At 41.6% G+C, this 24984-nt stretch overlaps 1 protein-coding gene across 5 annotated transcripts in view; it reads left to right on the top strand.

Moving 5' to 3' along the window:
• Positions 1 to 430: 430 nt before the first annotated feature.
• Positions 431 to 24984, top strand: part of LOC140895066 (protein FAM169B) — a 54923-nt gene continuing 30369 nt past the window's right edge. For 3 of the 5 annotated variants that reach the window (XR_013636446.1, XM_073304250.2, XM_073304252.2), the window contains exons 1-3: positions 703 to 823; positions 18403 to 18536; positions 22121 to 22220. Coding sequence is in view for 4 of the 5 variants with exons in the window: in XM_073304250.2 (XP_073160351.1) it covers positions 790 to 823; positions 18403 to 18536; positions 22121 to 22220 (268 nt within the window). In the remaining variant the exon portion in view is untranslated. Of the gene's footprint in view, positions 530 to 702; positions 824 to 5581; positions 6057 to 16681; positions 16815 to 18402; positions 18537 to 22120; positions 22221 to 24984 lie in introns of those variants that run through there. The other 2 variants (XM_073304253.2, XM_073304251.2) reach the window with 2 other exon arrangements.

Below are 24984 nucleotides of genomic sequence, written 5' to 3'. Positions count from 1 at the left end.
TATGCGTTTGTTTGAGAAGTGTAAAAGAAAATCTTGAACTGTCGGATGGAAAAAGAGCATATTCTCTGCAATACCATTCTGCCTGTATAGAAGAATTTCCAGGACCTGAGTCCTGAACTGAGTCTTTTTGCTGTTGAAGGTAACAGGAAGTGAACTAGGTCCATCATTAGGAAATATATGTTCACTTTTTACTTCTGGAGTATCGCTCAACTTTTTTTTTTTATTGCTTGATGTTGGCAGGTGCTATGTCCAACTTTTAAAACGGTTAATAAATTGGAATTAATTAAACCTTTCCATTTATCTAACATGTAGAGCTGGACAAAATTTGGAAGAGAACTTTTTTTGTTTAAAAACACAGAATTGGATTAGCTTGGCCCCTTTAAGAAATCCATGTTGATTTTGGAAAATCTCAACGGGGGCAAATGAAGAAAAATTTAAAATTAAACCTGTCCCTTTCAGGCTCGAGTCTCAGGGGAATTTAGGTGCCGTTCAGGGCTCAGTGGTGGTCGCCTGATACCCAGTATCCAAGGTGCGTGTCTACCCCCGGCTCCTTGGCTATGCTGGGGTGGGTCTCTCGGTCTCTACTGGGGAAGCTGTTCGGGGTGGGGTTGGGGAGGCTGGGGGGGGGCAGGTCTGTGCTGGGGGGGGGGCCAGAGCCGGGCCGGGGGGGCGGGGAGAGGAGGTCGGAGGGCCGCTCTGTGCTGGGCCGCAGGGGGGGCGGGCAGCGGGGCCCAGGGCTGTCCCGGGAGGGCCCGGCCGGGAGCGGAGGAGGCCGGCTCGGAGGAAGTGATGGAAGCTGAGGAAACAGGAAGAGCCGCGGCCGGTAAGAGGGAGCAGGGAGCCCGCGGCCGCCCGCCCGCCCCTCACAGCTTCTCTGCCCCCGCCCGGCACCGCCCCCTCCCTGCCCCCCACCCCGCCCGGCACTGCTCCCCTCCCCCCACCCCGCCCGACAGTGCCCCCACCCCCCCGCACTTCATTGTCCCCCCTGCCCCCAACTGTGTCCCCCCCCCGCACGGCATTGTTCCTCCTCCCTGACAGTGACCCCCCCCCCTCACGGCACTGCCTCCCCTCCTCCACTGCCCCCCTGTCCCTGACAGTGAGCCCCCCGCAGGGCATTTCCTCCCCTGCCCCCGACGCTGCCCGTCCCCGGCACTGTGCCCTCTCCCCACCTGCCCCCAACAGTGACCCCCCCACATGGCTCTGCCCCCCCTCCCCCACTGCTCCCCTGCCCCCGACAGTGCCCCCACCCCCCTGCCCAGCACTGCTCCTCCTCCGGCACTGCTCCCCTGCCCCCGACAGTGCCCACCCCCCGCACAGCACTGCCCCCCTGCTCCTGACAGTGCCCACCCCCCTGCCCACCCCCCCGCGTGGCACTGCTCCTCCTCCGGCACTGCTCCCCTGCCCCCGACAGTGCCCCCACCCCCCGCACAGCACTGCCCCCCTGCTCCTGACAGTGCCCACCCCCCTGCCCAGCACTGCTCCTCCTCCGGCACTGCTCCCCTGCCCCCGACAGTGCCCCCACCCCCCGCACAGCACTGCCCCCCTGCTCCTGACAGTGCCCACCCCCCTGCCCACCCCCCCGCGTGGCACTGCTCCTCCTCCGGCACTGCCCCCCTGCTCCTGACAGTGCCCACCCCCCTGCCCACCCCCCCGCGTGGCACTGCTTCCCTGCCCCCGACAGTGCCCACCCCCCGTGTGGCACTGCTCCCTCCTCCTCCCCTGCTCCCGACAGTGACCCCCCCCTGCTCCCCGCACGGCTCTGCCCTCCCTCCCCCACTGCTCCCTTACCTCTGACAGTGCCCCCCCCCCGGACGGCTCTTTCCCCCTTCCTCCTACCCTGGCACTGCCTCCTCCCCCTGCACAGTATTGCCTCCCTTCCTCCTGCCCTGGCACTGCCCCCCTTCCTTCAGTCCTTGCACTGTCCCCCTGCAGAGCACTGTCCCCTTTCCTTCAGCCTGGCCCTGCCCCCCGCATGGCCCTGCCCCTCTTCCCCCAGTCCTGGCACTGCCCATCCATCCTGCATGGCACTGTCTCCTTTTCTCCAGCCCTGGCATTGCCTACCCGCACAGCACTGCACTCCCTTCCTCCAGCCCTGGCACTGCCTCTCCTGTGGGTACAAAGGCCCTTTGCTCTCCTGTGTCCTTTTCTGTCTTATACCCCCTTCCTTCCTACTCCTTTTTCCAATGCCCACTTATATTCTCCTGGTCTTATCCCTGCTTCTTTCAGTGCCCCACCTCTGCCCTCACCTTGCTCCCTGGCATTGCTGTCCCTTCCCCCCGTTCCCAGGCAGGCTCCTAGACTGAGCTTTAATGATGCTACCAGGCTGGACCTGAAACAATATTAAACTTCTGGGCACTACCCAGCCACAACAAATCCCTCTGGTGGGGCTTTGTGAGTGACTGCCTCTCACAATCTGCTCTGAGCTGAGCTGGCTGGAAGAGGACCAAGATTAACTTCCAGCAGCATGTTAACCAGCCACTTCCACAGAAGTCTGCTGGTCCCTACATAAGTTATCACACCAGACATGCTGTTTATTAAGGATGCTGTTTTTCAATAGTGTGTGTGTATTTTGTATGGTATTACCGGGTTGACCACTTGATTGGCAACGTCTAGCTAGATTTAAAGATCTGACTTCAGGTTTTCTATAAATTACCAAAACACACAGCAACAAGTTTGTGCGTGCCTAGGAAATTTCGCTCAGTTCCTGTGCAGTCACAGTTTGACTCTAGGTGTCTTTGGTTTTTATTGCAAAGTTCCCATGAGACTTTTTCTGGGTCCAAAGGTGTTAATTTTTTCTGGTCTTACAGTCTGATTCAAAATCCATGGAAGTAAATGGGAAGACTTCCCTTTACTGCGATGGGGTTTGGATTAGAAAGCAGTTACAGTCAGAAAAATAGCACTGTCAAAATGGCACCACTTCCTTCACACACCTGGTCCTTTAGTGTGTTTATAGCCCTATGAATGAATATAGTGGTACTGTGGTTTAGTAAATGAACACAGGAGAGACAGTAAAGAGGAACAGAGGGAACACAGTATATATAAAAAAATCTTCAAATCATAATTCCAAGGTTTGAGTCTCATGCTAAAGGCAGTGCTATAATCCTCCAATCAAAACTTCACTTTTGCTTTAAGAGGAAGTAAAGGAATCAAGAATAATGGAGAACAGAGTAGTAACTATGTTGTCTCTTGGCCACAAGACAGTAGCTAATTCGATTAGTATGATATGGAATGAGATATATGGAGCCTTTCCTGCATATTGTTGCAGAGTTTATCCTTTGTTAATCGCTGGTGAATGGAATGACAAATAACAGAAGAAGTAGAAATATTTGTTGTAAAGTAATGTTTGGAAATTTGAAAAAAAATAAGCAAAAATGAATTACAAATATTTCTAGTAGCAGGCTAAAGAGTCTCTCTCCCCAGCAGAGGCTGACAGAGAGAATGGAAAAAAAAATAATGCTGATATGTGTGGCAAGTTTCTTTTGCCCTAAAATAGATACTAATTTAGATCTATAGCTGTAAGCGAAACAATAATCAATCTAGCATTTGATGCTTGGTAATGGATATGATTTTGAGATAGGTGGGCCTTTGTGTATGCTCAGTAGTGGATCTCCAAGAGAGTCTTGAGTGTGAATAGTGTTCTTGGTTTATATTTGACTAAGAGCATTTCCAAGAAGCTCTGTTCATGCACTCCCTTGGATAAGGGCCGATTGCATCACCTCGGTTAACTGTTGCACTGCTTTCTCTCATGCTCTGTCTCTGCACTGTGCTTTTTTAATTTGTCAAGCTAACAGGTAAATGGAGAGAAAGGGAATTTATCTTCTGAAAGACATTTTAAGTTGCTGCCATTTGTCTAAAGCACCTACTTCATCCTCTTCAGTAAAATAATTATGATGATGTTCATTAGTTCTTCTAATGCTTGTGTCTAAATGTGCTGAAATCAGATTACCCTATTTTTTTCTCCTATCAGCCACTTATGAAAGTCAAACATTTGTAATGATGATATTGGCTTTTTTGGAAGACTCGCTACTCTGCTGATGCTTTTAAATGAAGTATCTCCAGATGAATGCAACTTGGTGTTCCTTGTCCAGACAAATCTTGTGCTGCTAAGCACTTTAGGTTTTGTAAACATTTCCCCCGCTTCATTTTGTATTGCTCCAAGTCATGTGTTTTGAATGGTTCTTTCCTCACCCCACCCCAATCCCCTCTCTCTTCAAGAAAAGATTTTAGTGTTTCTAGCTATTGTTACAGTTCTGTCTTATTTCTTTGACTGCACATCCTTGAGCTTAAAAAAGAATTCAGCAGCAATTGGCAAGTGGTGCAATAAAAAATGAAGTCTCTGAATGTATTGGAGCCAGCCTTTAGCTTTGCTTTCTCATGCTGTGTTTTTTTTTATCTTACATTGCTCTATGACTGAGATGCTACAACTTTAAGTGTTCTTGCTGTCTGATCTTGCAACTCTTACTCCCAAAATAATCCCATTGACTTCAAGTGACAATAAAGGTTGTTCATGTGAATAATAAGGCTTGCAGGCCTGTCCATCTAAAATTAAACCTATTTGCCCTTTGTGTAGATCCTGTGCCAACCCTAACATTGAGAAATGAACCAGCTGCTCACCTGGAACTTCAGCTAATTATTTTAAATACAGTCTGCTCTCATGTAGTTTTTTTTTCTTTTCTTTTTTTCTTCAAGGAGCCCTGAGGTTTGCACGTACCATAGGCTCTGGGAAGGGCATTTTTGTGGGTAATACAGCATATAATCCTGGGGCCTTAGTGATAGTTACTAAATGACTAATCTGTGTATCTAGTTTAACAGTTACAGTAAAGGAGCCTTAAAATTACACCTGTCCTGCGGAAAGATTTTTTTCATGAAATCCATGTTAATCAATAGAGTTTACCTTCCTGTGCAGGAGATTTGCTGCAGGACAGGTGGAATTTTAAAGCTCCAGATCTGTATTTGCAACATCAGATGTGTTAGAAACCAGGTCAGTATGAATTTTCCACATCCGCTGACAGTGGCAAAACTAAGAGGTTCCTGAGCTTTTTCTGTGGCAACACACAGTACTTTATGTTGCCTTTGCAAAGTGACTGGCAGCCCCTTGGGTCACACATATCCAAAGTACACAGTCTCCTGCTCAGTTACCAAGAGGTCAAGGGATGCTTAAAAATGTTGCATTTTTAACCTTTGAAACTGAAGTCTCGTGACTGGTCTTTGCAGTATTACTGAGAACAGATGGCAAACAGCTCCACAGACATAATTCTTACTTGTAATTCATTCCTGTGAAGTTCTACAAACAGCTTCACAAAATCTCAGAGAATGCCTCCATGTTTTTTGCTGTGTTACAACATCAAGCCAAATTAAATAAAAATTCCATTTTGTATCATTCAGATTCCCTTGGTGTCACGTGATGTTTTTGTAAAGATTGCCTTGCAGCAGTTTCAGATAAGTGCACGTTTGGTAGCAATTTAAGGCCTGTGTCCTTTAAGTAATGCTTATTAGTACGTAACAGATGCTGTTTAGAAACATTATGCCTTTAATAGGCTCTGCTTTTAGACTGTATGTTCTCTTTTTCAAGGCAGACTGGAGATCAGCAAGCTTGGAGGTATGCTGTCGTTTATGCAAAGCCTAAGTCAATTTTCTGCTCTGAAATCAAGCCATGTGTTTTTCCTTGTTTTTTCCATTCTGGTCATAACTATTTTGCTGTGTTTTTTCCCCACATCAGATCTTTGGCTGTTTGTCAAGGCACTACAATCAAAACCTTTTGCATTTTTAACCACCAGAAGTGGTCCTTTTAGATGAGTCTGTGGAAACCAAATTTAAAGAACCTCATATTTGATGTCAAGTGCACAGACAGCACAGAGCGAAACCATTCCCACCAGCCCCTTTAAAAAAAAAAATACTGTGGTGGTTTTGGCACAGTTTCAAAGACATCGAACAGCTGACACAAAAGCACAGGAAAACAATAGAGATATTTACACATTTCATTCCACTACATGCAGCTGTTCATTGAAGCAAGAAATTCAGGACAGGCTCAGAGAGCTATGATATGGGTAGCACAGGTATTCACTTTCATATAATAAAAATTGACAGCATCAAAATGTCCGGATGACTGTAAGGCATGGAAAAACATTGGGGAAGAATGTTTCTTTTCCTTCCCTCTCCTGCTCAAATTAAATGCATTTTAATTTTGAAAGGAATCTAGTTTAAAGATTGATTCTTGCGAGTAATTTGGAGTGGAGGGTGTTCAACACCACCTATGAGGTATTTGGTAACTTACATGATCGAGGCATTCGATTATAAATTCTTTGAACCAGGCATGTGTTAAGCCTGATTTTTCAAAGGGGCTGAGCATCCAACACTCAGCTGAAATGACTGGGGAGTTGAGATTGCTTGGTACCACTGAAAATCTGGCTTATTGCCTCTTTCGTATCTGTATTGCTCCATGGCACTGTATGAATAATGATAGTAATGAGGAACTGCATTGAATGTAATGTCAACTGCTAGCCCCAATCTCAGCTAGCAAGCAGGGAAGGGTGGCTCTGCAGTAATTTTAAATGCTACGTGGCTTTAAAATATGGATTGGTATTTTTTGTTTTTGTTTTTTTCAAATATTTTTGAGTGGTGATCTTTCTAGCATCTCCCTTATGGACAAAAGCATCTCCAAACTGGACTGCTTTCCAAACTCAGATGTCAATTCCTGTCTTCCTGCTTTTTCCTTTTCATCACTATGGGAGGATTTGTCTTCTTCTTGTCTCTTCAGGTGTAGGTTTTGTCCTTCAGCCTCCTTTCTTTCTTCCATCTATCTTATCTGTCTGTGATGGTAAAGGACTGAGCCTCTCTCATGCTCTCTGTCCAGAAAATCTTTCAGTTATACATTCCATTATTTCCCAACTCACCCCCCCATCCCTTTTTTAGTTTATACTCTGAGAGCCAGACACCAGTAACACCATTGTACATTTGGAGTACCACCCTTTACTTCAGGAGTGTAACTGAGATAAGAGTATGGCCCTGAGAATTTTCCACACATTCCTGGGCTCTGTGGGAGGCAGTAGATATTAAGGACCCAATTCTCACTGTGCTTATATAGGGGTATATTGAGGGTGTCACCCTGTCTGGAGCAGTTCACGAATGTGAATACCAACCTCAGGTCAGAGTGTCAAAAAGCAGGGCAGACACCCCTAAATGGTTGTATGTTCCACAATAAGATTTGACCAACTCAGTAACAAATTTGAACCCCTGAAGAGCTATAACAGTCTTATGATGGAGTTACAGACAATCACCTTGGGCATTCTAAGCTATGTTGCCACCCTGGAAAGTGGGACTTAGTGATAGTTGGTTGTTATCCACCAAAGATCACAAAAGATTCAGGTTGTTTTCAGTCCCAAGAAACCAGTCACTTACTTCCAGTCAGGGCTGGCTCTAGGCACCAGCAAACCAAGCATGTGCTTGGGACTGCACATTTCAAGGGGCGGCATTCCGGCCACCTTTTTTTTTGCTTGGGCAGTTGCGCTCTCGGAGCTTGGGATGGCGAATTTTTTACTTGGGGCAGCAAAAAACCTAGAGCTGGTCCTGCCCTCGGCCAATTTGTATCTCAGATCTCATACCAAAGACAATGCAGGTAGCCAATCCTATAGTAACATAACTATGGATTTATTAATGAGGAAAAAGAAACGAGAGAGTTATTTACATGTTAAAGCTGGCAAACATATATACACAAATGAGTTACAGTTGATGGTTGCAAAAGGTGACAGAGTTGTAGCAATCTGTCAGCACTGAATGTCTTTTAGGGCCAGAGTTGTTGCTAGCCCATTGGGGGCCCTAAGCAGGAATATTTTTGCCCCTCTTCCCCAACACTGACAGCCAGAGCCCTGCCACCCGGGGCTGAAGTCGTGGAGGTCACGTAAAATCACTGAATCTGTGACTGACTCCTAGCCTTAATAATAATAAAAAGTGAATGGGAGCCCCCTTGAGCTGCTTGGGGCCCTAAGCAATTGCTTAGTCTGCTTATGCCTAGTGCAGGCTCTGTTTAGGGCTAACCCAGGTTGACCCTGGGGATCTCTGCTTCTGTTTAGTGGCTTTGGCTCTGTGAGAGTCCAAACAGCAAAAGAGATGACAAATTTTCCTGTTCACTATCTTTATTTTCTTCTTCCAGAATTCAAGCTGACGGGACAATCTCTTTTGCACATAGCCTCTTCATGGGTGTGAAAGGGCAATTAACAAAGACTTTATTTTGTGATGTCCCACAATGACCCATTTAGTTTTGATAGCCTTCTTAACGAGCAGGAGATAATCCTTTCTGACAGGTTGACAGTTTCAGGGCAAACATTTTTTATAGTTATAAAGCAAAAACTTAAATATTATCTTATAGCATGTGATATAGATATTATAAGTGAGATTAATGCATGCAGCAATTTACAAGCATTTCATAGAGTCTAAACACATGGTTATAAGTCCAATACCCATCTTAACCATACTAACACCCAGGTGAAACGGACTGCTTTCCAGAAGTGAATTTGTCAGTGCTCAGCTGAGGCCTAAAGCCTTGGCAAGAGCTGGTTTGCCAGCGTGACAGAGGCTAGTCCCACAGAAGTCAATGGAGTTTCACTGCTGTAAGTCTGGTGTGAGGGAGAAAAAATGCTTTATAGTTACTACCTTGGATGCTGCTACTTTTCAGGCCTGCATCTCCTTTGACCCACTCTGAGATATCTCTCTCCCCCCACCTTATTCTGCACCCCTCCCCCGCTCTCCATCTTACATCTCTAAACTCTTTGCAAAGAGAGTGAAATGTTCAGTCACTCTTTGCTGCTACACTATAGCTGTATGTGGTAACACTTCCATAGTTTAAGGGTGTGTCAACATTTTTATTTATAAATCCTGTTTTCTGAGGCATAATACCTCAGCCTTTTTCAATTACTTCAGAGTGGAACTTTGTACAAAGCTTGTCAGTTCAGATATTGGGTTTTATGTGATATGACAGGAGGTAGCATGCTTACACAAATGGATTTCGATTTGTGCTGTGAGTTGGGTGTGGTTTTTGTGTTTTTCTTTTTTAAATGTAGCACTGCTGCAATGAATGGTTTGAAGAAAAATAGATGCAGCTGGAATATTCATGGTAAAACGTACAGGGGGCTGGGACAGTGCACGTTAACTTTAAGATCGAATAAGCTCCTGTCTTAGTCCTATCATTTTATACCCAGATTCCTAGAGTTTAATATTTAAATTTAAAATACTATGAAACTCAGGAGTAAATATGTTGTTGTAGATGCAGTTTTTCTTACAAAGGAGGAAAAAATAGTTAGTTTGAATTAAAATTGATTAAATATTAATTCTGTTTCACAAGCTTCTGATCACTCTTGTAAATTCTAGGAAATAAAATGCTTGATATACAGGGCCTGATTCTCTGAGGTGCTGAGTGCACTCAGATTCCACTGATATAAATGAGAATTGAAGGTGCGTAGCACCTCATGGATCAGGTCCATCTATCCTTTGCCTATGTCCATTTGCACCTCTGCTAGGCATAACCTTTCTAGGCAGTAGCAAAATCCTTTGAACATGAATGGGCTCCCTGATACCATAGCCTCCTGTGTTTGGGATGCATAACCCTTATCTAGTCCATTTGTTGAACTGATACAATGGGGGCAGTTGCTTAAATAGAACTCATCTATTTAAACCGTCCAGCCACTTAATCAGAAATTGGATTATAATTATTTACTGCCAGAGCACTTTCACTTACTGAATTTCACAGAGCAATGCCTTTTAGACAGAAACTCATATTTTGTTTGCCCTCCTGAAGTACTCTTCATTGTCAAAATGCTAATGGAAAATAGTACAGGGATGGTATTACATAAAAATCCATTAAAACCAATAAACATTTTTTCTGTAAGTTCCCAGGTTATCCTGTGACAAATGGGTGAAAAGTAATGCAGTGTGAAAGAACACTGTTCCTGTTAATGATGTACAGCATGTGGTTAAGGGCTGCCATGCCATGTTGGACAGATATCACACCACAGTATTTATCCACCAGCTCTATTGCTCATTGTTACGGTGTTACTGGAGGTTTCATTTACACTAGAACTTGGGTTTTTGACATGTAGTTGCTCAATTAAATTCAGGATATGAGAGTCAGGTTCTGCATGTACTCCCGGTAACATGCCAAGGACCTCTTCCTTCCTTTGAAAGGTTAAACAAATATGGTAGCCTAATGATAACCACATGCTTAGAACTGTTCAAGCTCAATTAAAGCAATGAATAAGACTTGGTACATGGTACCCAGTGCTGCTGTTTAAACACAGTGCTTCTGCTCCTGTGAGAGGTTAATGGCAAGGCACAGTATTCATATGTGCATCGTTTAGAAGAGCAAAAAAGTCACTTCTCTCTGGAACCTAGGAAGGGTCACATTATTGCAGCCACAGTATGGATATTAGAGAGAGACAAGTGGGTGGCAATAACACTGCATATAGTATAGATAGGACAGTCTATAGAGGGGAGGGAAGAGGGCTCTTTATAGTATATATTAATATTACTGTACTCCTATGCCTTTGTATATAGCACTTTTAATCCAAAGATCTGCAAGTGTTCTACAGGCATTAATAGATTAAGCCTGTAATGAGGTAGGTATTACATGCATTTAAACTATAGGCAATAGGCATTTAAACGATCGGCTGAGGTCACACATCCAGCCAGTGTCAGGAATAGAACCCTGATGTCCTGATTCCCAGTCCCCTGTTCTAATCACAGGACTATTCCCTCCTAAATATTAATGTGATGTACATAATCTTTTCTGTGTCAGTTCACCTAAATTTATGTGCATATTTAACCATCACAGATACCTGGACAAATGATTAGTTCACAAGAAAAGAGAATGAAGCTGCAAAGTGGTTTGTGTTAAGAACAATAAGTTTAAAATACTTTTATGCCCAAGGATATAAGGACTCCTGATACTGACAGGGAAACTTAAAATAAATCTCCTGTATATTGTGGATTTCTGCATATATCTCACCCTGATTGTTTATTGCTGATCACATTAGCATAAAAATAAGACTCCCCCCTCTTTTTTTGAAAGCAACACAGTAGAACCTCAGAGTTACGAACAGCTCAGGGATAGAGATTGTAACTCTGAACAAAATGTTATGGTTCTTCTTTCAAAAGTTTACAACTGAACATTGACTTCATACAGCTTTGAAACTTTACTGTTCAGAAGAAAAATGCTGCTTTTAACCATCTTAATTTAAATGAAACAAGCACAGAAACAGTTTCCTTACCTTGTCAAATCTTTTTTGTAAATTTTCCCTTTTTTTAGTAGTTTACATTTAACACAGTACTGTACTGTATTTGCTTTTTTTATTTGTCTCTGCTGCTGATTGTGTACTTCTGCTTCCAGATGAGGTGTGTGATTGACTGGTCAGTTTGCAACTTCTGGTGTTCGTAACTCTGAGGTTCTACTGTATTGCCATCCCCAAGAGTTCAAAAATGAGTTAGGTCCCCCCCCCCAAATGATACTGTCTTAAAAATTGTAAGCTTTAAAAAATAATAAATGTTGGGTTCTTTTTATTTGCTTTTCGTTTCTGAGCCGTTAAGACTCACATTTTCAAGCTTTTCTCTTTCATGTGTATGTGTGAGAGAAAATGAATGATATTGGAGTGTGTGTGTGTGTGTACGTTCACATATTGATAGTTTTTACTCTCAGTTATGTAAACGTTCCTTGATTACTAAGGGCACTTTTTAATTGTGCAGTTCTTAATAAATGCATATAGTATAGTTCTCTACAACCTGTTTGCAGAAGGAGTAACAGCAATCACAGGGGACATGATTAATTACTTAGTACAGTACAAGAAGTACTTGTGGCACCTTAGAGACTAACCAATTTATTTGAGCATGAAATATGGAACGCTTCATGAATTTGCGTGTCATCCAAATTCGTGAAGCGTTCCATATTTCATGCTCAAATAAATTGGTTAGTCTCTAAGGTGCCACAAGTACTCCTTTTCTTTTTGCGAATACAGACTAACATGGCTGTTACTCTGAAACTTAGTACAGTACACTGATTTTTAATTCTTTATCTACACTAAGGCTGGTGTTTGTTTGCTTTTCAATTATACTGCAACAAACAGTCTTCTGAAATACTACTGCATCAAACAGGTATAATGCTTGAAATGCTCCATTCAACAAATAAAGCTTTCTTAGGAGTACGATCAGTATTTAAGGTATCTTAATTAGCTCTTTGATATGTCTGAAGCTGAAACAATTTTATTACCAACTTGTTAAGGAAACCAGGTTGTGGATACAGTAATAGATTGCTCTAACTGAAGATAAGGCAGGTGTTTTTTATGTGATAGTTAAAAGATATATTGGATTAATGCTCATGCAGAAAAAGGTGATATTGACAATATGTACTAACTTTTAGATAAAACTAGCATCAGTTTTTGTAACAGAAAGATCCAGCTAATCGGCAGAGTAATTAGTAACTATGCAGTGATAAATTAACAAAATTAGTGTATAAAAACATGAGATCCCGTAAACTGAATAAACTAGAGTAATTAAAGAGCTCTTGAAAAGGGTGGTTTAATACTGCTGCAACATTATCTTCATGTGATGGGGTTATAAATAATATAAAATTACTATTTAAATTATCTGTGCTAGGAATCCGGATTAAGCTGCATAATGTTACCATCACTTTTCTCTGATTGTGCAAGTTAGACTGAATCCTTATAACCATTGTATTGATTGTGGGGATTTGGTTTACCTTCAGTATAATAACTACTTATAGTTTCATTTGTGGAATTTCACATACATGAGGGTGCAGCATGTGTTTTCTGTTGTGCTGAGAAGAATAAATTATTTTGGCTACGGAAAACTATTTCCTGCTTACTTCAACCCATGCAGTGAAATTCTTTTTGGTTCAGTAGTGATGAGGTCTGTGTTTAATGTACAAAACATCACAATTTTAGTTCAAGATGAAAAATAATCTCCCATCCTACAAGTGACTAGAGCTATGGCTTTAAAAATAGATCTTACGCATGTTATCATTTCTCATCTAGAAACCTATGTTATGATCTGTTTTAGATCCCAGGTGAAGTGAGTTTAGCTGCAGTTTTCCCTCCAAGAGAGAGGTATTTGTTCACTTCACAAAACCACCACACAATTCAGCACAGTTAACTATTTCTGTTCTGGAAAAAACCAAAGCTGGAATAGCAGGGGTATGTATTGGGAGGAGGGGTGCTGCAGGAAAGAACTGAGGTGAATTTGGGGTTCAAGACTGAAACAGGATAGTTTAGCAAAAAGAAAAGGAGTACTTGTGGCACCTTAGAGAGTAACAAATTTATTTGAGCATAAGCTTCCGTGAGCTACAGCTCACTTCATCGGATGCTGTAGCTCATGAAAGCTTATGCTCAAATAAATTTGTTAGTCTCCAAGGTGCCACAAGTACTCCTTTTCTTTTTGCGAATACAGACTAACACGGCTGCTACTCTGAAACCAGGATAGTTTAGGTTATTTGCAGAGCTATATGGGATTCCAGGCAGCAGTAACAAGGAGTGCTGCATGTCAGGTTTTAAGGAGCATTGTCAGAGCAGTATGTGAGAAGCTTATGCAGTGCCTGCTTGCTTTATATTCATGTCTAACTATTACTTTTCATTTTAAGGATCAAATCCTCAGCTGGTGTGAATCAGTGGCGCTTCATTGACGGGAGCGGAGACACAGTGATTTACACCAGCTGGGAAGCCGGCTCAGACTTTTTTATGAGAACAAAAAGTGCAACAAAATGAAATTACCACTTTTTTGTTTTTAGTTTAAAATGTGACTTTGTCTATTTGTTTCCAAAGTAGCCATGTATGCTCAAAACAAAAATCTGAATGCCAATATAGCTTTATATCTTTGTAATCAAAAGATTATCTATATTTTTTTATTTCCCCCCTTTTTTTAAAAAGAAACAAAAAAGCGCAGTTGCCATGTAAAAGGTCAAGGCTGATACCTACCTGTAAGCTCTTGTTGATACTGTTGTTGTAGAATCTATGTGATGTCATGACCTTGTTTACCAGCTTTGGCTATTTAAGATGGCAGCCCCTTTCAGCTCTGCAGAATTGCTAAGGCTGGAATGTCTGGAATCCCTCTAATGCAGTAGGCCTCCCGTTCTAAATTTACTCTCCTTATGGTTATATGGTACCTCCTCTGTGGCTGCAGCCGGGAGGCCCCCTTTTTATGACTCTTTTTTTCCCCTTTGGCTGGTAACCCTTTGTGTGCATTGCCTGTTTAAAAAACATTCAGCTTTGGTTAGCACAGTGTACTCTTTTGTTGTTGCTGCTGCTGCATAGGATCAAATTCTGTCATGAAATCCTGTAATTTAAATTTGTTTTATAAAGCTGTCCTTGGAACTTAAAGATCTCAGTCTCCTGAGCTGCCGAAAGGGGCCTCAAGCCCAAGGCATCCACAGGAAAACATTGCTTTAAAAGGAAAGCAGCAAAGTTAGACTCTTCTGAAACTGGCAATTAGATTTTTAAAATCTTGATTGATTCCTCTTACTTTAGCCAGCAGTAATTATTTGCTGTGAATAAAATGCATAATAATAATTATTATTAATAATAATAATACTTAGGACTATGCAGCTCTTTTACAGTTGTGCATTTGAAAGTACTTTATAAAGTAAGGTAAGTGTGATTTCCCCCACCATTACACCCCTGGGAAGATTGAGGCTCACAGAGGTTAAAGTGAAAACCCAGACTAACCCGATGGCTTCTCCTCTACCTGCATTTGGCAACTAGACTTCCAAACTTTTAAGATGGGATTTTCAGAAGTGCCTAAGTGAATTAGGGGCACAAGTCCCGTTGACTTTCAGAGGAACATGTACTGATTCCCGCTGGTGCTTTTGAAAATTGCAACCTAAAGCGAAGAGGGAGTTGAACAGACTAACTGAACAAATTATTTATTTGAGGGGAAAAAAAGGGACTCATCTAGAGGGCTGTAATGATAAGATGTTGACCAGCATTAGTACTTAATGCTTCCATTTTTGGCTTGTGTCATTATTTGATTACGTAACTCTCCAGATGATCACTTTTAACTTACAATACAGACCTACTAGGTACTGGAAAAGGTAGTGTAACTTAAAGATACTAGGTGTTTTCTCTGTGAGGAAGAAGGCAAAATCGTGTTTGTTTATTAAGTAGCAGGATATAGCATTGTGAGTGCTGTGTTTATCAGCTGCATATTTTGGAAGGCCCAATATCTTGCTTTATGTGTCGTCAGCACACATCCGGTAAAATTAAATCCTTATGTACAGATTTTTTTTAAAAGTAATTGAAAACAATCATACAGGACATTCCTGTATTTAAAAATAACTTACCAGAGCATTTAATAATAATCCTTCATTTTGTTTTTAACATACTACATGTCCTGTTTTCCTTATATGGATTGTTATTGCAAAGTACATATGTGGGAGCCCACTACAGCAAGCCTTCTTTCTGCAAATTGCTGGTTAGGATTTTTATAATGTGAATTGACTTCACAATGTTGGAGAGCATCTTCCTTTGTTTCTTAGATACAAACGTGACAAAATACATTTACACATCAGCCTTTAGAGATTTACTGTTCAGCATTCTGACTACATAGCACTGCTATCAAACTTCAGGATGTAAGCTGATCGCTTGCAAAGGCCAGGAGTGAGTTTTTAACCACCCTTGTATAGCAATGAACATCAATGAATGATGGGTTTTTGTTTCTTACATTATTTTTAAGAAATTGGGTATTGACCACTGCCAGAGTCAGGATACTGGACTTGATGAACTAATAGTTTGATCTGAGACATCAGATCCTATGTTCTTATTTTTATAGGGAAAACATTATTTTTCTATCATACTTATATAGTCCCCATTAGGGTAGTATTTGATTGCCTAACACAGGACTGGCTCTAGGCACCAGCAAAGCAAGCACATGATTGGGGTGGCACAATTCCAGGGGTGGCGTTCCTGCCTTTTATTTTTTTGCTTGGGCGGCATTCCAGCCACCCCCCCTTTTTTTTTTTTGCTTGGGCAGTTGCGCTCTCGGAGTTTGGGGCGGCAAAAAACCTAGAAGTGGCCCTGGCCTAACAATTGGTAATATATTTATCCTCATGTTTGAAGAGGAGGACCTGAAGCCACACAATGCACAGTCAACCTGTGGAACTTCTTGCCAGGGAATGATGTGAAGGCCAGGACTATAACAGGGTTCAAAAAAGAACTAGATAAATTCATGGAGGATAGGTCCATCAATGGCTGTTAGCCAAGATGGGCAGGGATGGTGTCCCTTGCCTCTGTTTGCCAGAAGCTGGGAGTGGGCAGCAGGGGATAGATCACGTTGCCAGTTCTGTTCATTTCCTTTGTGGCACCTGGCATTAGCCACTGTTGGAAGACAGGATACTGGGCAAGATGGATGTTTGGTTTGACCTAGTATAGTCGTTCTTATGCTTGTCTACACCAGGATTTTTTTGCGGACTGTGTTTTTGCACGTACGCTTTTGTGGATTAATTTATCCAAAATAATTAAAGCCAGATGGGTGGACACAATCTGCTTCCCTCTGAATCAGTGCATCTACACAGGGTTTTTTTTTTTTTTTTTTTTTTAAAGAACTCTTCTAAAGCTCCTTTTCTTTGTTGCGGCATTGAAACTTATCTTGGGAGTGATCCCTCCCATCATTTGCTTTGCTATATGTTGTGTAGCTTGGCACTCTGGCGGCTGCTCTTCAGGAGGTACTGGACCAGCATGTCTCTCCAGATCTCAAGGGAATCCATGAGTCCATGCGGATGCTTGAGGCACGGCTGCTGTAATGCTGAGAAGGGTACAAGACGCCAGGCATGTACAATTGCAAATGGGTCACTTCTAGCTACACCTAGTATTTAAACAGGAAGGTGACATCTGATCAACATGACTCCAGAGTAGTAGCAGGCACACAAAGACACAAGTAGATCCAGGTGTGAAGCAATGTAGTGTGGGATAGCAGTGGGAGGACTGCCAGTGGCAGAAGTTACGCTGAAAGACAGATGTATCCACACACACCTTTTTCTGCACTAACTCATCCTGAAGTGAACTAACCTACTTTCAAAGTGGGTGAGCCAATTTACAACAAATGACCGGTTAGTTTGACGTATGAATTGGTTGCGAGGAATTTTACTAAAAAAACACAGGTGAATGTTTGCTCCAGGGTGGTAGACAAGACCTCAGTGCCTTGTCCAAGGTCACTCAGGAAGTCTTTGCCAGAGCAGGGAGTTGAACCCAGGTTGCCCAAATCTCAGGCAGTGTTCTAACTACTAGACCATCCTTCCACATATTCCTTAGTGTATGCTTTCTTACTAACTATGTAATTGTTATTTCACTTTATCCTCCTAAATGGGAACTGCCATATGGGAGCATATCATTGTCAAAAAGAAGGGGGATTCAAGGCTAAGACCCACTTCCCCTAAACGTAGCTTTGTGGTGGAACTGTTTTTTATATTCATTTTGGGTTTGCAGCAGTTGCAGATGGAGTTAGTCAATGGTGAGCCCCTTAACCTGGGAATATTGCCCTCTCGTGGTGGGAGACTTCATAAAACTACTGATCCATCTCACAGGATATTCAGTCTCCAAGAATTGCCCAATGGATCTAGTTAATTATACTATATTATAAAAGGGAGCAATTGTTTCCTGATCCCCTGCAGGCAGTGGGTTAACACCTTGATGTGTGGAATTTTATATCCTTGTAATAACTGGCATCTAAGATGGTGTGAAAATTAATATTCTTATTCATATATATCGATTGTATACTACTAACCTATATTTTTAAGTAATATCTTGCAGCAGTGAGGCCCATGAGTTAAAATATATTGCATAAAAAGATAGTAATTATTATGGGAATGCCTCTGAGAGTAAATATTTTACTTTTTCTCTGGATTATATTCATCATTATGAATATGACCAATAGAAATGACTCTACAGAAAGAGTGGTGCTGTAATTGTACACAGCAGACCATAGACTGACTTGTAAAAGGCCTTCCAAAAATGGCAAAAGCACCAAAGAGGTATTTCCCCCTGTTTTATTTTTAGATAAGCATTAACAATCAGGGGCTGCATTTTTAAGAAAATCACTTTGATCTGTGCTCTCCCACTCTAAGTTGAGCAGGAGGCTGAATTATCTGCAGACATTTAACAAAGTCCCTGTTGAGCTGAAAGGCAGCAAATGTGGGCTGATACTGCCATGGTTCTGTACTGCAAAAATGAGCTTAAATAACATCAGAAGATAGATGCAATTTTATTCTCTTATCATTTTAGGCCGTGATTCTACAAAAGGCTATTGGGGTGCATAAGGGTCCATCCACGCAGATCCTTTTGCAGGTTCAGGGTTTTACAATGTATGTAGCTACTTTCATTACAAAAGAAATGACCTTGTGTATTATTTTATCCATAGGACACCTTTATCCAGTAGATATTTTAGCAAGTAATCCTGAGGTTATCCAAGAAGCAGCTGAGGCCTACTATGAAAAACTTTTGCAGCAAGCTTCATCATCTCCTGAGTTTTTTTCCATTCCTGGTGAAGAGAAGGTAATATAATTACATTCCCAAGTAGAAAGTGTATTTAGATATTGATGAAAGGCAATTTCAAGTGCAGTGGCCAGAATCTGTTTGAGTATATCTAGGTTAGTGTGGCAAGGATAAAAATCACTTAAAGTTTCAGATTCAATCAATCAGACTGTAAATATTTTACCCTCATAGACTAGAGATAAACTCAAATCAAAAGACTAGATCTGAAAACCACCAAAATTTGAAGTCCAAATCTGAATTTTGTGTCTGGACCTTACCTCCATATTGGGATTGAATTTGGAGGATGTCTAGGACTGGATCCAAAATCTTCAGCTCTTGGCCCATCTTGTGCTATTCAGGCTAGTTTAAATGATGCAGTGAATTTCCTTACTGTTGTAGAGATTTGTTCTTTCTATTAAAAAGAACAGGGGTACTTGTGGCACCTTAGAGACTAACAAATTTATTTGAGCATAAGCTTTCGTGAGCTACAGCTCACTTCATTGGATGCATGCAGTGTAAAATACAGTGGGGAGATTTTATATACACAGAGAACATGAAACAATGAGTGTTACCATACACACTGTAACAAGAGTGATCAGGTAAGGTGAGCTATTACCAGCAGGAGGGGTGCGGGGGGAGGGGCGGGGAACCTTTTGTAGTGATAATCAAGATGGGGCATTTCCAGCAGTTGACAAGAACGTCTGAGGAACAGTGGGGGCGGGGGGGGGAAATAAACATGGGGAAATAGTTTTACTTTGTGTAATGATCCATCCACTCCCAGTCTTTATTCAAGCCTAAGTTAATTGTATCCAATTTGCAAATTAATTCCAATTCAGCAGTCTCTCGTTGGAGTCTGTGTTTGAAGTTTTTTTGTTGAAGAATTGCCATTTTTAGGTCTGTAATCAAGTGACCAGAGAGATTGAAGTGTTCTCCGACTGGTTTTTGAATGTTATAATTCTTGACGTCTGATTTGTGTCCATTTATTCTTTTACTTAGAGACTGTCCAGTTTGACCAATGTACATGGCAGAGGGGCATTCCTGGCACATGATGGCATATGTCACATTGGTAGATGTGCAGGTGAATGAGCCTCTGATAGTGTGGCTGATGTGATTAGGCCCTATGATGGTGTCCCCTGAATAGATATGAGGACACAGTTGGCAAGGGGCTTTGTTGCAAAGATAGGTTCCTGGGTTAGTGGTTTTGTTGTGTGGTGTGTGGTTGCTGGTGAGTATTTGCTTCAGGTTGGGGGGCTGTCTGTAAGCAAGGACTGGCCTGTCTCCAAGATCTGTGAGAGTGATGGGTCGTCCTTCAGGATAGGTTGTAGATCTTCGATGATGCGTTGGAGAGGGTTTAGTTGGGTGCTGAAGGTGATGGTTAGTGGCGTTTTGTTATTTTCTTTGTAGTAGGTAACTTCTGGGTACTCTTCTGGCTCTGTCAATCTGTTTGTTCCCTTCAGCAGGTGGGTATTGTAGTTGTAAGAATGCTTGATAGAGATCTTGTAGGTGTTTGTGTCTGAAGGGTTGGAGCAAATGCGGTTGTATTGTAGAGCTTGGCTGTAGACAATGGATCGTGTGGTGTGGTCTGGATGAAAGCTGGAGGCATGTAGGTAAGCATAGCGCTCAGTAGGTTTCTGGTATAGGGTGGTGTTTATGTGACCATCGTTTATTAGCACCATAGTGTCCACGAAGTAGATCTCTTGTGTGGACTGGTCCAGGCTGAGGTTGATGGTGGGATGGAAATTGTTGAAATCATGGTGGAATTCCTCAAGGGCTTTTTTTCCATGGGTCCAGATGATGAAGATTTCATCAATGTAGCACAAGTAGAGTATGGGCATTAGGGGACGAGAGCTGAGGAAGCGTTGTTCTAAGTCAGCCATAAAAATGTTGACATACTGTGGGGCCATGCGGGTACCCATAGCAGTGCCGCTGACTCTTTCTATTGTGAGTCAGCAATAAACACAATGAAATTTTCTAATATGTGCTCTTTCACACCAGCTCTGATCTGAAATGGTTGACAGACTGAATAAAAACTCTTCAGTGATAGAGCTGCAGGGACCAATCCTGCATTGGCCGAGAGATGGGCAGGATATGACTAGATAGGTCTTTTTCATTTCTAACTTCAATCATTGTATGAAACCTTTCAGTACGTGGGCCCTTTTCTATTCAATGAAAGTTTCTGTTGGACCAGCTGTGTTTATAGCATTACACAGTGCTGAAGCAATGCCACTCAGTTGAAATAACAGTTTGTGTGGAATATGGTGGCTTCTAAACAGTTTTGGAAAATATTTTATAGTCATTTCTAGAAAAAGTCAGTTCATGTGGGTGGAGTAACTTTCATATTGTCTGAGAAGTAGGGGTGACACGTCTTATAGTATTCTTTCAATGCCCTCTAGTGGACCAAGATCATAACCGCCTGTAAGGTTAAATACAAAAGGGCTGTTACACTGTCCTTAGCTCAACCTGTCATGCAGGGATGCCATGTTACCAGCCCATCTGGTGTTCAGTTCGGGGGCGGGGGGCTTAGAACACTAAGCAATGCTGCATCTCCCCAATAGCTAGAGCTAAAGAATGGAGTTTTGGCTTCAAGTCTGAAGTATCTTGATTTTATGGCTTGTAGTGAGACCTTAAATATAACTTCAGACTTAATTTTGTATTTAATTTTGTTCTTGTCTAATCTGCACATGCAGAACAATACAATTACCAAAGGGCATAAGTAACAAGAATTTTCTAGCTGTTTCCTATAAACTGTAATAAATGCTTCAATGAATGCTGATATTTTATAAATCAAAAATAAATCAAAAGATAAGAATTTATCTCCCTCCAAGAAGACCACAGATATCCGAGCTAACAACCTCTATTACCCCGACTCTGGGAAAACGTACACCTAAGAATTTAGGGATGAAGATTGCTGTGATGGACTAGTCCCTATTTAGTCTGACTAGTCCCTGAGCCTTTTGCTTCTGTAGATCTAGGTTAAAACCTGTCTCAGGTGATGGGGCCAATGGGCCATCTAGTTCTTTAATGCATATTAGATTGTTGTCATCCCATTTACTCAGACCACTGTACAGCGTGTCATGGTTGGCAGTCTTTGCTCAAGAGGATTATTGCAGGTCAGGGTGGAAGTGCATTGGCAGAGTTCTGTGTAGGGAAAGCTGGTCCAGCTATGCCAGATTCGTGCTTGTGCTGCTTGTCTCTCACTTTCATGAGTGCTAAATTAACTCACAAATCAAAACAGTAGGATTTGTCATAAAAACAGCACCTGACTTTTACTCGAGGAGGTTCTCACAGGTGCCACTGTGATGTCAGTGATGATGTATTTGCAGCATGCAAAGAAAGAGATCTAATCAAGAGAAGATACTAAGATTTCTCAGGAAGGTCATATGCTGTATGCAGCGTTACATTTCCTCAGTAGCTCAGTGGAGGAACAAATATACTTGACCCTAGTGTTCTGACATTTATGAAATGGTGAACGCTGTTTCCAGGTGCAAGTTGTTACTTTGAATAGTCCACCTTGCTTACATTTAGTGCTTCTGTATGTGCTTCTGATAATTGAAATGCTTTTTTGCCAGCTCTACAGCTTAAAACAGCTAAATGCCTATTTTTAGGTTAAACTTGAAGATTCCTGTATGTGTTTCCTTCCTGTGTACCGAGAAGACCCAAAATATAAAATTTTGGTGTTAACAGATCCACAGGATAAAGAAAGAGGTGAGATTTGTGTCAATATATTTTGAAAATGGAATTATTATACTTTTTGTCTGTCTTAAACAATGCTCGGTGGATGTAAGCAGATTTCTAGAACAACAGTACTTTAACTCCATGCCATGTTTTGAACATGAAGTAGATTTAGCTAATATGTAAAGCAAATGTTTTAAAAGGCCATCTGTGCAGGCAGTCTAGTAGCTAGAGCGGGAGATTGGCAGTCAGGTCTCTGGGTTCTGTTCCCAGTTCAGCTGCTGATTAGAAGACTAGCCTTGGGTAAATCTCTCTTCCTCTCTCTCTGCATTGGTACAGTGGGGATAATCATACATTTCTATCTCACAGGGATGTTGTGAAACTTAATTAATTAATGTTTGGCTTGAGCTTTGATATCCTTGAAAGATAGGACATATAGAAGTGCAAAAAAATCTGATATGTTATGATAGATTGTAGCTTACTAACATTCCTGTATTTTGTATTTTTCCTTTGTGGTAGCCACCTCCTCAGTCCTAGGTTTAATTGGCCTGTTTTTCTGGACTGCCTTGTGAGAGGTAAATCCAGATGTGCAGTCAGGAACTGAATTAAACTCATTTTATTGGCAGATCTCCAGCAGTCTGCTTTATGCTCTGTGCCGGTCTATGCACTACTTACTACTAGTAATGCTGGAGTTTTTCTTATTACAGCCATATGGTGACCTTAAATGGACATCCTTGCAGTTACTATTCGTAGAAATGTGTGCTTACTGGCATTTCTATTCCACAGGTCGTTGGCTGGGTTATCACCAGGTCCTAGAGATTTGGGTTATGATTGCATCTTAGTTTTTTTGTCCACCCATCAAGGATCACTGCTCTACACAGTGTGTGTGTCCCTGGTTTCTTTCTGTTTAACTCCATCAGTCAATAGACTGTGTGGCCAGAACCCTGTCTGGGATTTACAACACTGAAAATAAATTGCAAGCTATGATGCCATAGTCTTCAGCAGGGATTGAATCCAAGTCATTTAGCACCAAAAGCACAGGCTTCTACTGCTTGAACTAAAAGAGCTCTTTGAGCTGCTGGAAAACAGGAGGTTATATAGTCTTGGGAGAAGCTACTAGAAAGAAACTCCAGGCCAATGTATTAAATACTACCCCCAGTGGATAAGCTTCTCCCAACTGTCTAAGATCCACAAGAGTTCAAGTCCTATCTGGGGAGGCAAACTTTTATTTAACCCTTCTTTAATATATATAAGGGTATAAGGGTCTAATATGTATCAGGAAGTCAGAAAATGTTAAACTAAGGTGTCTTTTGCTCACTCCAAACTCTGTTTGGAACTCACACCACTCTACGATCTGTGCTTTGGACTCTATCTCTTAGTCCCTCTTCTCCCACAATACAGCAATAGCTAAAAACACCACTGCAATTCAAAGTGCCTTTTATTTCTGAAGGTATAAGCTATACATTTTCAATAGAAGAGATTTGCAGCCAATATTATTGTTATAAGAAATATTACAAAGAAAGACAAGCTGGAGTTCTGGGTCCAGTCCGTAATGTGTCAGATAACTGTCCTATGCGATGTTAAAACATGAACTTTATACTGTGCTCTGTTATCAGACACTGGTTCAGTTGGCTGACTCAGACCCCATCGCAGCTAAACAACTGGAACCTGGAAGTCTTTTCTCATGAACAAAAAATAGATTAAACTCACCTGCGGCTGGTTTTACATTGTACTTCAGAACAGCCTCCCATTCCATGTGCTCTCCCATGCTGGACTGATAATTCACTAACTGGCTGTAATTCAGTCAGAAGAAGGAGAGAAACTTCCTGGCACACAGACACAGCCAAAGAACTTTATGGTTCCTTTAAAGTTACAGATCATTTCCTGACAGTGGTTTACACATCAGTATTAACATTTGCATTAATGGAATATCAGCACTGATACCATTTACGGGGGGGGGGCGGGGGGGCGGGAACCCTCTACCTACTGCAGGCCAAATTCTGAGTGTAATTGCAGTTGTGCATCTCTAGCAACTTGACTTCAAATGGGAGTAACTGAGAACAGTGATGAGGCAGATTGATTTGTTCAGGAAGGGGGATGCATAGGTATAATAATGCATAACGATATCTAAAAAGGGATCATGAAGAATCATTGACTATATACAGGTGGAAGAAATAGAGTGCATACAGCATGAATATGTAGTAACATAGTCCAGTAGTAATAGAAACACTATGAATTAATGAGATCTGTGTACACAAAGAAACAAGGTCTATCGCCACGTCAAACCCATGAGTTCTGGAGACTAAACTTCCTAATAGTTATTTACAATAAATGCTTAAACTTAGCAGAATAGGGACTTCTCTGTGTAGTAAGCAGCAGGAGGACTTTAAATCTCATGTGTCGGAGTTGATTCTATAAGTTTCTTGCAAACCTTGGGTCTGATCCTGTAGTTCCACTGGAATCAACAAGACTGCTCATTTAAGTAAGGGCTACATAATCTGGTTTTTAATAGTACTCTTTAAATATGAATTTAATAGGACTTTACTTGACGTTCTCTCTCTGTGGTTTACATACTGAAAACACATGGCAAACCTCGATATATTTTAAAAATGTTTCCTATTTATACCAAACTTTATTTTTTTCTTTATAAAGGATGCACTATAATACATATCCATAAGCTCTGTGAAGTCACCCTATAGATCCTTTCTTGTATACAGAAGCATTTTAACTGTTATTTTCCAAATGCTTTTCCAGGTAGCGGATTATTTTTGTCAGCTTTTGATTTCTCCCGGTATAA

Source organism: Lepidochelys kempii, chromosome 10 (assembly GCF_965140285.1).
Source record: "Lepidochelys kempii isolate rLepKem1 chromosome 10, rLepKem1.hap1, whole genome shotgun sequence".
NCBI lineage: Eukaryota > Metazoa > Chordata > Testudines > Cheloniidae > Lepidochelys > Lepidochelys kempii.
Note: the sequence above shows the minus strand (reverse complement) of the source record. Positions and strands in the feature narration are given on the sequence as shown.